At 43.9% G+C, this 14478-nt stretch overlaps 1 protein-coding gene across 2 annotated transcripts in view; it reads right to left on the bottom strand.

The window, feature by feature from the left end:
* The window catches only part of JPT1 (Jupiter microtubule associated homolog 1), a 30304-nt gene extending 22691 nt beyond the window's left edge, over positions 1–7613 (bottom strand). For both annotated transcript variants that reach the window (XM_030208307.1, XM_030208309.1), the window contains exon 1: positions 7387–7613. In XM_030208307.1, coding sequence (XP_030064167.1) covers positions 7387–7442 — 56 coding nt within the window. In that variant the 5' untranslated portion in view covers positions 7443–7613. The remainder of the gene's footprint in view (positions 1–7386) is intronic.
* Positions 7614–14478: the final 6865 nt, after the last annotated feature.

The following is a 14478-nucleotide window of genomic DNA, read 5'->3' as shown; positions in this document are numbered from 1 at the left end:
CAATTACTTTGCACCGACTAAACATCTCAGAAACCTCAGGTAGGCTTCTGGAATAGTGGGAAGGACTAATGGAAAAAAACTGTCGTCATCAGGTAAGACCTAATTTCTCCTTCCATTACACAGCTTTCGCTCCAGAACCTGTGGGATGTTTAAAACCAATTCTTAGAGTGGGTGGGATCCTAGTGCCGCCGCCCTGAGGACCAAAGCCCCAAAACTGGCTTCCAAGCATGCTGCAACGTCCACCCTGTAGAGCTTGGAAAAGGTATGCAGCAACCATGTCGGCCACCTTGCAAATATCTGCCGCAGACCGCACAGTAGTCTCCACCCAGGATGTTGCTTTGCAACTTGGTAAAATGAAACCACAAGGCCTAAGGAGCCCGCTTCCCCGCAAGTAAACAGATGCGAGTCTCCTTCAGTCATCTAGCAATTGTGGGTTTGGAAGCCATGAAGCCAAACCTCTGCTTACTAAAAAGCAAACAGTCTGTCCGATTTGCAAAACTCATTTGTGACTTCCAGATATCTAATAAAGGATCTACACACATCAAGAAGCTTCAAGAAAGCTTACCGAGTCTTCTCTTCATCTGTGCAAAAGGATGGAAGCTCCACATTTTGGTTGAAAGGCTGATACTATTCTGTTAAAAAAAAAAAAAAGGAACCATGTACAGGGAGACGCCCACCTCTGAAAAGTGGAGAAAGGGATCACAAGAGAGCCTAAAACTCTGGAACCCTACATGCTGACGCAACAGCCACCAAGAATGTTGTCCAATGAAATTTATCTTTCAAGGAGGCCTTCTGAAGTGGCTCAGAAAGCGGCTTCTGATGAGCCCAAAGGACTAAATTAAGGTTCCACTCGGACACGGCATACAATCTACAAAACAAAAGCTGCAAGTGACCTGCTCTCTACAAGAGCTGAACGATATCCAGGTGAGCCAAAAGAGATGTTTACTTTAGTTGGCCCCTGAAACAGACCAAAGCTTCAACCTGAATGTTTAGAGAACCCAACACCAATCCTGAGGCAGTGGTTTAAACCTTTGAAATCTAAGGCTGGACGAAAGATGCCTTCCTCGTTTGGGACACAGAAGTAGATGAATATGTCAGCCTGAGGAACTAGAACAATGGCCAAAAGCACCAGCAAGGAATCTACAATGGCCCGCACCTCAACCACATTCCATTTCAACAAGGCGGTGCAACCAGGCAGGAGAACTCTCACTTGTAACCTTCTGTAAGAATATTCAGAACTCACTGGTCTAACATGATTTTGGCCCACACCTCCAAAAACTCCTAAAGATGTCCTCCCACTGGAGGATGAGAAGAGTGGACCAGCCTTGCATCATTGCGAAGCTCAAGAATCACTGGGCACTCTAGCCGACTAAGAGGAGGCCTTCTTGTCAGTCATGAAAGGAAGATGGATGTGCCTGAAAGCGGGACTTCTGACCAAACTGCCGACAACCAGGCCGGTGCCATCTGTTGTCTCAAAATCCCCCTGAAGTCAGATGACCGGAAGCTTTTGGTAATTCCTCCGGCAACCACTATGGCTTGGTTCGTTAACCAAGATCTTCTCCAAATAGCCACTTGCCATGAAACAGCACTAGACGAGACTAATGTTACATCTGCTACCTAATGCCGCAACCAGATTTGTCAACATGCCATGACAGCCAAAGCCATACCATAGGCCATAACCCGTAATGAGTCAAACAGATCCGCCAAGTAGCGGACCCCACTTCCAGCTGGGTGTTATGGTGCCTGGTGTTGCAGGCTGCTGCCGCCACTTCAAAACGACAGTGTGTAGCTCGTTTGTGGCTAGAGCATGCCTGAAGGGCAAGAGGCCACTTCAAAGACTTGGTTCAGCTTCTTATCCTTTAGGTCAGGGGTAGGCAACTCCGGTCCTCGAGAGCCATAGGCAGGTCAGGTTTTCAGGATATCCACAATGACTATGCAGGAGATAGATTTGCAAGCACTGCCTCCACAGTACGCAAATCTATCTCCTGCATATTCATTGTGGATATCCTGAAAACCTGACCTGCCTGCGGCTCTCGAGGACCAGAGTTGCCTACCCCTGCTTTAGGTCATTTAGGGCAATGCCCCCTTCCAATGGAAAGATGGTCTTCTTAATCACCGCCGTAACAAAATAATCCACCCTGGGAAGCTGCAATTTCTCTCTCCTCTGAAACCAAAGGGTAGAGGTGAGCCATGGCTCTTCCCATTTTGCTGTAATCAGATCTTGAATATCTGGATGCATCCTAAGGAGGACCACTAAGCCCCCTCATGATTGATGAAAATGGAACTCCTGACAATGAAGCAGAAGGCTCCTCAATGGAAAGGACTGCCACGTTCTTTAATATTTAAAAAAAAAAGTACGCGCTGCTCCGTACTTTCATGTTATCCCCCAATGTTATCTCCAATGATGCCTCCTCTGAATAGATTGAGGACACGTCAGATAAGGAGGGAGGAGCAGAGACAGACCTCCAAGAGTGGGCAGATGAGGCTAAAATAGGAGCTAGAGGGGCAGAAAGGTGAGACACTGAAGCAACTCTCGACTGTCCCTGCTTCAGTAAATAGGCTTAATGTAAGAGCAATACAAACTCCGGCGAAAAGATCCCAATGCAGATGAATGCTCCATCAGGCCCTGAGGCTATAAAATGGTGAATCAGACAAAGGCTATTCCTCACTGCCAGTTGCTTCTCCCCCCCCCCCCCCCCCCCCATTCCCATGCTCTCCTGCATCAAACTGCACACCAGCCCTGCTCGAGAGCCCGAAGTCCCCAGCATATTCAAAGATGCAGTACCAAATCCGAAGATGTGCCATTTCCCCCACACCCCACAGAATTCCCGGCTTGCACACACTGTAATGCCCCAATGCCGGCCAGTGGATCCCTCAGCAGGAAAACCAGCGTCTCCCTGGGAGTTGCCAAATGGCACAAGCACAGCACAGTCCAAACGACGAGTCCAGATTCCTCCCCTGCACCAAGAACTTGCAGCCCTCTACGCAGTTCCGAGTCAAACTTTATTGAGACTTACCACTGCCAGCTGCTCCCCCCAAGCTCACAATCGCCACCAGTCTTACCCCAGCTCCAAGTCAAACTTTATTCAACTTACTACTGCCAGCTGCTCCTCCTAAGCTCACAGTCGCCAGTCTTACCCCAGATGAGAAAAAGTCAGGACCGATACTCTGTCCCACAGTCTCCAGTAAACTTTTTTTTCTTCTTTAATATAAAGGTTGTGCTAGAAAAGGAGAGCTCCACATGAAACAGAGGAGAAGTGAAGGGAGGAAAGAAAGAAGTAAATTTGCAGGGCACTAGAGACAGGAATCTCAAGACCTTCCAGATGTGACTCTGGTTCTGAGTGATTTGCTCCTGGTCCAGTTGGTTCCCAGTTCAGCTTTGTGGGTGGCTTGAGTCTCAAGAGGCTGAAAAGTGTGTCCATTCACCTGCTGTAGATAGAAAATACTGAGGAGCTGGAAGATACCAAAAGAGATGTGTCACAACTCAGTTGGCCCGAAATCCTTCTGTCTAGTTTCAACTGAAAGACTATGGCCATGGTTTCAGTTTCAGCCATAACTGGAAGCAAAAAAATTTGGTTTTGTCCCGCCTGTCTCCCTCCCTCAAACAAGAATTGCCCTCTCCCACCTTTAGGTGCTCCCCTTGAGCCTATTTTACAATCCTTAGTCTAGGGGTGCAGTCATAGCAGGAGTGATGCCCAGTCGCTCCTGCCCACGCTGTCTCTGCCACTCGATGTCAATCTCTGCCCAAGAGGTCACAGCAGCCATTTTGAAAGTAGAGCTGGACAAGTGTGACTGAAGATCACTTCTGCCCTGACTACACCACTAGACCGCCAGGGATTGTAAGTTGGTCCAGGGGTAGGCACTAGTCTATTTTTGTGCATGTGTACACTGCAATTACAAGTAATGCAGTTACGATCTTATATGGTAACCAGAGTACTCCAAATAAATGTCTGTAAATTTGGGAAAAGCTCCTTAGGAATTAGCCTTCACTCCAAATGCGACCACAAATTCAGCCTTGTAAAAGCACCATGGCTTTTAGTTTTCATTAGCAGAGGTCCATTTGTGCGGAGGCTATTTTGCTCAGAGGTTATATGGTCTTTTATTATATATATATTCTGAATCAGCTATGTGAGTGATTCTAACGAATTTCCAGGCTTTGTTGGCTATGATGAAGATGCAACATTTAATCAAACGTGTGGTGTGAGGAAGCTGGACTCTGAGAAAGCAACCTGCAGCCATTGTTTTCAAGTGCAAGTACTGGTCACCTTACAGTGTTAGTAGAACTGTCTCACTATATCTGCTTGTATATTATAACTCTGTTTAAATTCTCATCATTCTAACCAAGACTCTGTAATACTAAATGTCTATTTACAATATTCTTCCACTACTCATGATGTATTGTAAGCCACTTTGAGCCTGCAAAGAGGTGGGAGAAGGTGGGGTACAAATGCAACAAATAGAGAAATATTACAATGAAATTAAGTTTATTAGAAAATAATTTGAGAAATGTATTGCTCTTGATTGCAATTTTTCAGAGCATATAGTCCTTGCATTCAGTAACAAATGTTCTCTTATTCTGGATTGTGCATCATGTCTCAGAGGATAGTTAACTACATCTGCACCTACTTGGAACCTAGATGTGCTAGACTTGTTGATAAGCAGAGAATGACACGGGGACATTTGTCCCTGTCCCCATCCCCACAGGCCCCGTCTCCGTCCCCACCCCGTCCCATCCCCATGGGCTCTGTTCTCATCTGCAGAAACCTCAAACACATACAATTTTATATTTAAATCTTTTTATTAAATTATAAAAAGGAGTATACTGTGCAACTGTTGTGTATAAATTACAAATAGAAAAAGCAACAAATAGCAGCTTTAATAACCCTCTCATCACCACCCCCAACAATAGCTGGCTTCTACTACCCCAAGGAATCCTAATCCACCCTGCTAAATTGTCCAGGCTTACAAAGTACAACCCATTCTGCATGCCCTAGAGGAGAAATATGCCCTACAAAGCACTGTTACGATTTTTTTTAAATCTGTGGAAGTCATCAACAATCTCAGGATTCAGTCTAGCGCTCCTGTCTTGCACAGTCCCTCCTACAACAGAAGATGTCTTCTTAGAAGATGTGCTGTTAGCAGGATATACAGGATCACCCATGCAAAATTTGCTAGCTATGGCCAGCATGTCTGCTTGTTTTTCCAACAAGTAAAAATACTGTCGTCTGCATCAAACAAATAACAGTCCAGTTCATTAACAGGCTTCAAAGTAGAAAGTGACACCGGAACAAACTTTATCCCCATCCCCATAGTTACTGTGTGTCCCCGTGTCATTCTCTATTGAGAAGTCTTTGTTAAAGTATCTCTCCCAGTTGTCTGGCTGTGCTTGCAGTTCTGGGTCTGGAAGGTATCACCTGTGGGTTTAGGTCTGACAGACACCTGGGCCTCACTGGTTATGCGAATATGAACCAATCTAGTTTTCAGTTTTGACCGAAACCAGGTGATAACAGTTTGGCTATAGTTTCGGGCTGGCCTTGGCCAAAACTGAAAAAACAATTTAAAATTAAAAAAAAAAAAAATGTCAGCCTTTTATCTCTACCTGCTGGTTGGTGGACAACTATCCCACAGATTCTGGAATAGTACGAAGCTTAGGTAATGGAACTAGATTCCCCCCCCCCCCCCTCAAGATAAACAGAAACTTTTGGGGCTTTAGGATTTATCACTACATCTTTATCTGTGTCTTGACTAACTTATAATAAAGCTGCTCCACTGCATTGGCAAGGAAGGCTACCTGTCCATATACTGTTATACTGAACAAAGTTTAAGACCACCTGTTATTTTCAGGAGCCACCTAATCACCATCCAGCCCCCAAATCAGAGAACCATAATTATGCAAGCTATTAGTAATACTATAAACCTACAGGGAAGCTTTCATTTGTATAGTATTTTGTGTGTGTGTTGTTTTTTTAACTATTCCATGGCATTTTTATTTTTTCTAAGAAAAAGAAACAGACATATGTACAATTATAGCAACTATACTTGAGTTTTAAAGTGTATCCTGGACTAATAGACAGAATGCATGCCAACATCCTGCACTAAACAGCTGCAGTAATTTCATGGCCATCTTTCAAAAATACCCACAAAATGGCTCCTTACTCTCGCCGGCTTGGGACCTCTGGCAACACTACAGTTCTGGCATATTAGAAACAAGCAGTTTGCAAGCATGCAGGGAAACCTAAGCCGATCCATTGGAGAACTCAACTGGCATCTGACCCGCCCGCCACGTCCAGGGAAGCAGACACACCACAAGAATCCTATTAAGCCGAATTCAGCCCCACCCAGCTCTCAAAACGTTAGTCACCACCTCCAGGACCAAAGGCCAAGAGGGGCGTCAACGATTCTGTACACAGCACACCAAAGCAGTAAGCAAATCCTATTCCTAGTACATTTAGTCTGACACTATTTAGACTAGAAAGTCTTCCCTTTTGCACAGACCAACTGAATCGACGAAAGCCTGGGGGTGGATCAGAACAAAGACGGGAAGCTGCGGGGCTGATGCAGGGAGGAGGGAAGACAAAAATCCCAGGGAATACGGAGTACACAGTAATACTAGATCATCTCTCTATAACCCTAGTGTTAACACTTCCTCCTCTCCACTTCCCCTTGTCACGGATCCAAATCTAAATCAGATTTTCCGTATCAGACCGGTGCACATTTTTCTGCGATTACATCAAATATTGCATTTTTTAAAAAATCTTAAAAGCTGTGTAACTATTCTCCCCAAAATTTAAAAACTAGGAGGAAATACTGGTAAGACATGACAAAGCCTCAAGGATTAGTAAAAAGCAAAAGGCGTAGCTCATCACCCCAGATGAGACGAGGCACACAAGCAGGGATAGATTAGACCGAGACCCATATATAAGAAGCCGCGATCGTGGGGGGGGGGGGGGGGGGGGGGGTATGCAATACTTCAAAGAGAGGGAACAAGTTCGAGTAAAACGTGAATCTGCGGGGTCCACAAGATGCACGTTTTTCCCGAACCCAGAAAGGACGACAAAAGAGCAGCTCCACCACACCAGCTGATCTTCCAGCTGTGGCTATTATTAGTGAGGTAGTAGTGAGTGAGAGAGCGACTAAGGGCGAAATCCCATTCCAAACCCTAGATAAGGAAAGTCCCCCCTCCGGTGGAACAAAGGAAGGAGAGGGGGGAACGGAACACACCCTATACGCTCCACACTAGAGAATAGCAGCAGCACTACAACAACACCGGAATAGATGGGGGGAGGGGGACTCAACCAATTCCAGACAATAAAAGGGCCACCACCCGCCTCCTCCCAGGAACTACTGCATCATCAGCAATGCATCCCAAGCTTTCATCAGACTTACCGGGAGCTACTCTTCCCCTCAGGATTCATGCCTTGAAACGTGGTGGTGGTGGTCATAGTTAACAGCGAACCAACCTGAACTTACACTACAGAAATAAAAGTATTAAGCAAAACAACAAGCTAGTCCACAATCAAAATCGCATACAGAACCCCAACACTGCAATACCGGCAACCACTATGCGAACTAGAACTCCGCCGGGACCAAAGCTCTGAGCTCTCGTATCTCAGAATACCCGCCTCTAGTATGTTCTTATTGGAGGACTTGTTTTTCAAAGGATGGCATGGTATGTCATTGGCTATTGTGTTCCAAGCCTGCTACGTATTGGTTTGGACTACAGTCAGTAAAGACAGAAAACGTAGGATAAATCCCCGCCTTCGATTATTAGACTACAGTTGTGATTGGCTGTTTTGCGTCTGCATCACTATGATTGCTGGGGTTTCTTCTGATCGGTTTGATGTTGCTATAATAGTTCAGCAAAAGAGGGTAAATAAGTTTCAGTTGCGTGGAAATTGCTAAGCATGTTTCTGACGTTACTCCTCCTGATGTGGTTAATTCATACAACCTTGATCAAAAACGCTTACCCATAAGAAACTAAGTGTATTTTTTTTTTGTTTGATTTAAAGTAACCCAAACGCTAATGATGGTTCATTACTAATACAGGGGTTTTGTGTTAAAGATTTGGATTTAGCTCACATGTTTTTCACATGGGTTTTCTCTGAAGGGGTACAATGTAAGGGACTGATACTCAAAGCTACCGCAAAAGTGCAGTTAACAACAGGTTTGCACACACACATTATTACAGTCAATGCTCAGAGGACTAGAGTGTGGGTGGGTGTTAATGATGTCAGTAAGCATTCCTTCACACTGCAACACCCAGGTCACGATGAGAATGTGGCCATTTCTCAGGGTAAATTACCAGTTTTTTGTTTTCTTTCACAAGCAGAAGTCTCCTGCAAGTTTTACATAAGTACATAAGTAATGCCACACTGGGAAAAGACCAAGGGTCCATTGAGCCCAGCAGCCTGTCCACCACAGCAGCCAATCCAGGCCAAGGGCACCTGACAAGCTTCCCAAACGTACAAACATTATATACATGTTATTCCTGGAATTGTGGATTTTTCCCAAGTCCATTTAGTAGTGGTTTATGGACTTGGCCTTTAGGAAACTGTCTAACCCCCTTTTAAAATCTACTAAGCTAACCGCCTTCACCACATTCTCCAGCAACGAATTCCAGAGTTTAATTATGCGTTGGGAGAAGAAAACTTTTCTCCGATTTGTTTTAAATTTACTACACTCTAGTTTCATCACATGCCCCCTAGTCCTATTATTTTTGGAAAGCGTGAACAGACGCTTCACATCCACCTGTTCCACTCCACTCAGTATTTTATATACCTCATAAGTACATAAGTAATGCCACACTGGGAAAAGACCAAGGGTCCATTGAGCCCAGCAGCCTGTCCATGACAGCGGCCAATCCAGGCCAAGGGCACCTGACAAGCTTCCCAAACATACAAACATTCTATACATGTTATTCCTGGAATTGTGGATTTTTCCCCAAGTCCATTTAATAGTGGTTTATGGACTTGGCCTTTAGGAAACCGTCTAACCCCTTTTTAAACTCTGCCAAGCTAACCGCCTTCACCACATTCTCCGGCAACGAATTCCAGAGTTTAATTACGCGTTGGGTGAAGAAAAATTCTCTCAGATTTGTTTTAAATTTACTACACTGTAGTTTCATCGCATGCCCCCTAGTCCTAGTATTTTTGGAAAGTTCACATACAGTTCCACTCCACTCATTATTTTATATACCTCAATCATGTCTCCCCTCAGCCGTCTCTTCTCCAGGCTGAAAAGCCCTAGCCTCCTTAGTCTTTCTTCATAGGGAAGTCCTCCCATCCCCGCTATCATTTTAGTCGCCCTTCGCTGCACCTTTTCCAATTCCACTATATTTTTCTTGAGATGTGGCGACCAGAATTAAACACAATACTCAAGGTGCGGTCGCACCATGGAACGATATAACGGCATTATAACATCCTCACACCTGTTTTCCATACCTTTCCTAATAATACCCAACATTCTATTCGCTTTCCGAGCCGCAGCAGCACACTGAGCAGGTTTCAGTGTATTATCGACGACACCCAGATCCCTTTCCTGGTCCGTAACTCCCAACGTGGAACCTTGCATGACGTAGCTATAATTCGCGTTTTCCCCACATGCATCACCTTGCACTTGCTCACATTAAACGTCATCTGCCATCTAGCCGCCCAGTCTCGTAAGGTCCTTCTGTAATTTTTCACAATCCTGTTGCGAGTTAACGACTTTTAATAAATTTGTGTCATCAGCAAATTTAATCCCATGACCCTCCAATTTCCTCTGTAGCCTTTCATGAGGTACCTTGTCAAACGCCTTTTGAAAATCCAGATACACAATATCAACCGGCTCCCCTTTGTCCACATGTTTGTTTACTCCTTCAAAGAATTGAAGTAAATTGGTCAGGCAAGATTTCCCCACACAAAAGCCATGCTGACTTGGTCTCAGTTATCCATGTCCTTGGATGTGCTCTGTAATTTTGTACAACTTGACTAATAAATATAAAACTAAATAATGTCAGTGTCAAAGTTACTGAGAATTCATTGGCTTCGTCACCCTCCTATCCCATGACTCTCCAATTTCCTCTGTAGCCTTTCATGAGGTACCCTGTCAAACGCCTTTTGAAAATCCAGATACACAATATCAACCGGTCCCCTTTGTCCACGTTTGTTTTAAAGATAGATGGGAAATTGCAAATATGCACATGTCCGAACTCAAGTTGCACAGGGACAGAAATTTCAACCATTCCCATCTCCAGGAGTCAACGCTATTATTTGATGGCAGTCCTCCGTTTTCTCCCAAGCCCAACAGCCTCCAGCGGTTTTCTTTTGATGATGTATGTTATAATTCCATGTATGCTACCATATATGTATGCACCTTAATGCAATACCACTTGTAATTCCATGACCTGGAAATGGCAACCGCCATTACAGCAAATGTAAGCCACATTGAGCCTGCAAATAGGTGGGAAAATGTGGGATACAAATGTTACAAATAAATAAAATAAATAAATGATATTCACTATTCAACAAATGTTCCAAGCCTCAGTCTGATGCTCCAACCGCCTGCCTGGGCATTCCAAGCTTCATTCTGAAGTCACCAGAGATTTTGACTACACAGGTGCAGGAAGCCCATGGCAACTTCTGCCATACCTGCAGGATTCCCCACATGTAGCTTTTTAGTCCGAACAAAACCAACAGTAAAAGTAGGCACATAGCCACACCTGTTCTTCTACACCTACTTATGAACTCTGTGAAAATTCCATGTACTAGTCATATGTGTGCAGCTCATATTTAGGCAGTTAAGATTTAAAAAAAAATGCAATGTATACTGATTTCATCTGGGCACATTCACAAGAGCTACACTTTTCCTAAAAAAAACTTTATGCACATGGGCCAAGCAAGTTCCTCCCCCACTGTACTAGTACAATGTAGCCACAGATAACATTTGAATATGATTAGCTTTGAGCATCTTTGCTATTTTTTTTTGTATTGCATCATGAGCACTACGACTACTTACTTATCAGTTCTAAAGCGCTACTAGACGTACGCAGCGCTGTACACTTGAACATGAAGACACAGTCCCTGCTCGACAGAGCTTACAATCTAATTTGGACAAAGAAACAGGACAAACAAGAGATAAGGGGATATTAAAGTAAGGCTGATAAAAATAAGGGTTCTGAACAAGTGAATAAGGGTTAGGAGTTAAAAGCTGCTGATCATAAAGGCATGCTGGGAAGCCTGCACTCTCTTCACAGCCCACAGAGGCAGCAACTGGGCTCTCTCACAGCCCACAAAGTCAGAGAGGGCAGGCTGGCCCGGCCTCTGTACATAGCTTTTGCACACAGCTTTGAACATCAGCCCCTAACCTTGTACCTGAGGCAATTGAGAGTTCACACAGAGCCACACTAGGCTTTGAACCCTGGCTTCCCTGGTTCAGCACTACTATTACACTCCAGAATCACACTTACTGAAATGCTAGCACTACTACCAATATGGTCTGCTTCAGAAGGAGGTACACACAGGTTCACATAAACACTTTTTTCCTATCTAAGAACATTACAGAACAAGCCATTTTTGCTACTGCTATTTCACCTTTCCATCTATTTACTACAGCTTTTGCATATTTTTCCCACATTGGTTTGGTTGGATTAAGTAACAGCTCTCTATTTTTTTTATTACATTTGTACCCCGCACTTTCCCACTCACGGCAGGCTCAATGCGGCTTACATGGGGCAATGGAGGGTTAAGTGACTTGCCCAGTCACATCACATATATAATAATGCCTTGCCTCTTAAAACAGGGCTGTCTTAACTTACTTCAAAAACTCCATGGTAGCATGGGGAAAGGGGTTAAAAGTTGATATACTGCCTTCCTCTGGTTAGAATCAATGATTCACCTATTATATACAGGTATCTATTTTGTACCTAGAGCAATGGAAGATTGAGGGACTGTCCAGGCAGGAGTTACAGTGAGAATTTCACCCATCTCCCCTGGTTCTCAGGCTGCTGCATTAACTATTAGGCTACTCCTCCACAGGGTCAGCACAAGGTTACCATCATAGCAGCCTGTTGGTAGATGCTGAAGATTCCCACTATGACGCAAGCTCTTGCATCATTTTCAGGGAGCAGCAATACATTGTTTGGCACAATGCTTCACACCACAGTGGGGAATATAGCATTTCTCTAGGGTTGACAACACAGCAGTCAGCTATAGGAGATGCATTACAGTGCCACCATATTAAGTCACCCAAAACAATAAACACATATTAGAAATTAGGACTCTCAAGGTGTTTGTCATGGGCCAGTAGTTTGCTTTCTTTTCAGTGAATCAAGATGGCACTACTGCCTTATCACATAACACTGTCTCCTATCCATTAAACCAGCATTTCCGAACTCCAGCCCTGCACTGCTCCTTGCCAGTCCTGTTTTCAAGCTCGTCACAATGAATATGCATATGTGATTTACATACACTGCCTCCATCAAATGCAAGTCTCTTTGGTGCACATTCATTGTGGATATCCCAAAAACCTGACTGGCAAGAGGTTTACTCCAGGACCAGACTTACGAAAGCGAAGAGGGCTTGAACACATGCAGATACCAGCTGTGCTACTACTTAACATTTCTAAAGTGCTACTAGGGTTACGCAGCGCTGTACAGTTTAACAAAGAAGGGCAGTCCCTGCTCAAAGGAGCTTACAATCTAAAGTCTTCCGTAGACACCAACTATTGCACTGCTTCCCCAGCAGAAGGGAGGTAATGACTACCTCGGTATGGAGAAAAGGTATGATGGAGATCAAGTGCTGGTGCCATCCCTAAATTATGCTACACTAGGTAGCTATGTAGTCTGCCTAGCACACAGGCTGGCCCTACATGACATTTCAAAATGTGGCAAGGTGGTACCCCCACCTTTAGTAAGGGGGAGATACACAGAACCCAGGCACTGTTCCTTACAGCATTGGAAAACAGCAGCTGAAACATATCGTTTTATCAACCAACATAAAACTACATGCAAGGTATATGCATGCTTGGTGTTGAGCATTGGTCGGTAAAGTGTCCCAACGTTCCTGACACAGCTCATGTTTGAACACAGGGTGCAGGCCTTCCAATGCACTTAATTCCCTGCTAGTTAGTAGAACCCCCCTCACAAAAAAAGGCAGCTTAATGATCTAGCTAGGCTGAGCCCAACACCCCAGTTAGCACTTGCCTACTCCCTCCTGGCCCTGGGCCCACTCTTCAAAATAGCAGCACCCCCTCCCAGTGCATCCTGGGATGCACTTAAGTAGCACCAGGGATTTTTTTTTTAAGGGAAGTTAGGAGTCCACTAGAACCCCCCCCCCCCCGAGATTTTTTGGGTATGTGTTTGGGGGGGGGGGGGGGGGTACAGCCTGCCAATCAGTGCTCAGGCAGTGACAGGAAAGTTACTACTAGATCCTAATGACAGCTCAAGAGCTCTTGCTAGTTTCCAGTCATTAGGGGGGTTTGTGAGTCAGTTTTCTGTGCATTGGAGGAAGTCTGCTACTGAGCTCATTACCATTGGAATTTTGGTCACTGCTTCCATACACAGTAAAGCAGTAGCCAAAAACCTATGTACATTGTTTTTATTTATTAGATTTACTGCCTTTTTGAAGGAATTCACTCAAGGTGGTGTACAGTAAGATGTCTGCAAAATAATGTTTAATTTAGACTAGCTAAAACCAGTCTAAACTATGCACTGCAAGCTTGGTTAGCTTTGAGCATCTCACCCTTTATTACTAATAAAAAGGGGCCAGTGTAATCAACTGCACTACCCTTAACACAATGAATTCAGGTTTCACATATAACTCTGCATAATAATACACCTGTCAATATAGCAAAAGCTTTTAGTACAAAACTTTCATAAAACAAAAATAAGGTTAGTACAGTTGACTGCTTTGAAACATCACCAGTAGGAAGTCTTTGAAGTTAAGATTATCCTAATTTAAGAAACAAGGCTGTATTGTATTATATACTTATTGGCTACACAAAGAAAACCTTTTGATAACATTGTCCTTACTGTTTACAATACCACTTTAGTGAATTGCTTTTGCAATATCTTTTTTAATTATTTAACCTGTATCTTATGTTCTCTGGTCATGCATGTAAAATTATGAGCACACTAGATAATCTAGTATCATCCATTATCCTTTCCTATGTTTTTGGTTTCATGCATTACACCAATGGTCTCTAATTTTTTCATACCTCACACTAATATTATCAGCTTTTGTCTCACCTAGAATGCAAACCACACCGAAACCTGAAAAGGGGATATTAGCATTATACAAGATTTGATTAGTAGAAAGCATTTAAACCCGTTCAACACAGCTATGCTGACTGCCTTGACCACATCCTTCAACAAAATCCACAGCTTAATCTTGCACGAAGATTTGTTTTAATGTACTAGTTTTATAAAAGTCAACTACCAAGGTGGAGAAACTGGATCCGCTGTGAGAGGAATAATGCAACAGAGGAGTAGCGTGATCAATA

This window comes from Microcaecilia unicolor, chromosome 6 (assembly GCF_901765095.1).
Source record: "Microcaecilia unicolor chromosome 6, aMicUni1.1, whole genome shotgun sequence".
NCBI classification, from domain to species: domain Eukaryota; kingdom Metazoa; phylum Chordata; class Amphibia; order Gymnophiona; family Siphonopidae; genus Microcaecilia; species Microcaecilia unicolor.
The sequence above is the reverse complement of the archived record's forward strand: the minus strand, read 5'-3'. Positions and strand labels throughout refer to the sequence as shown.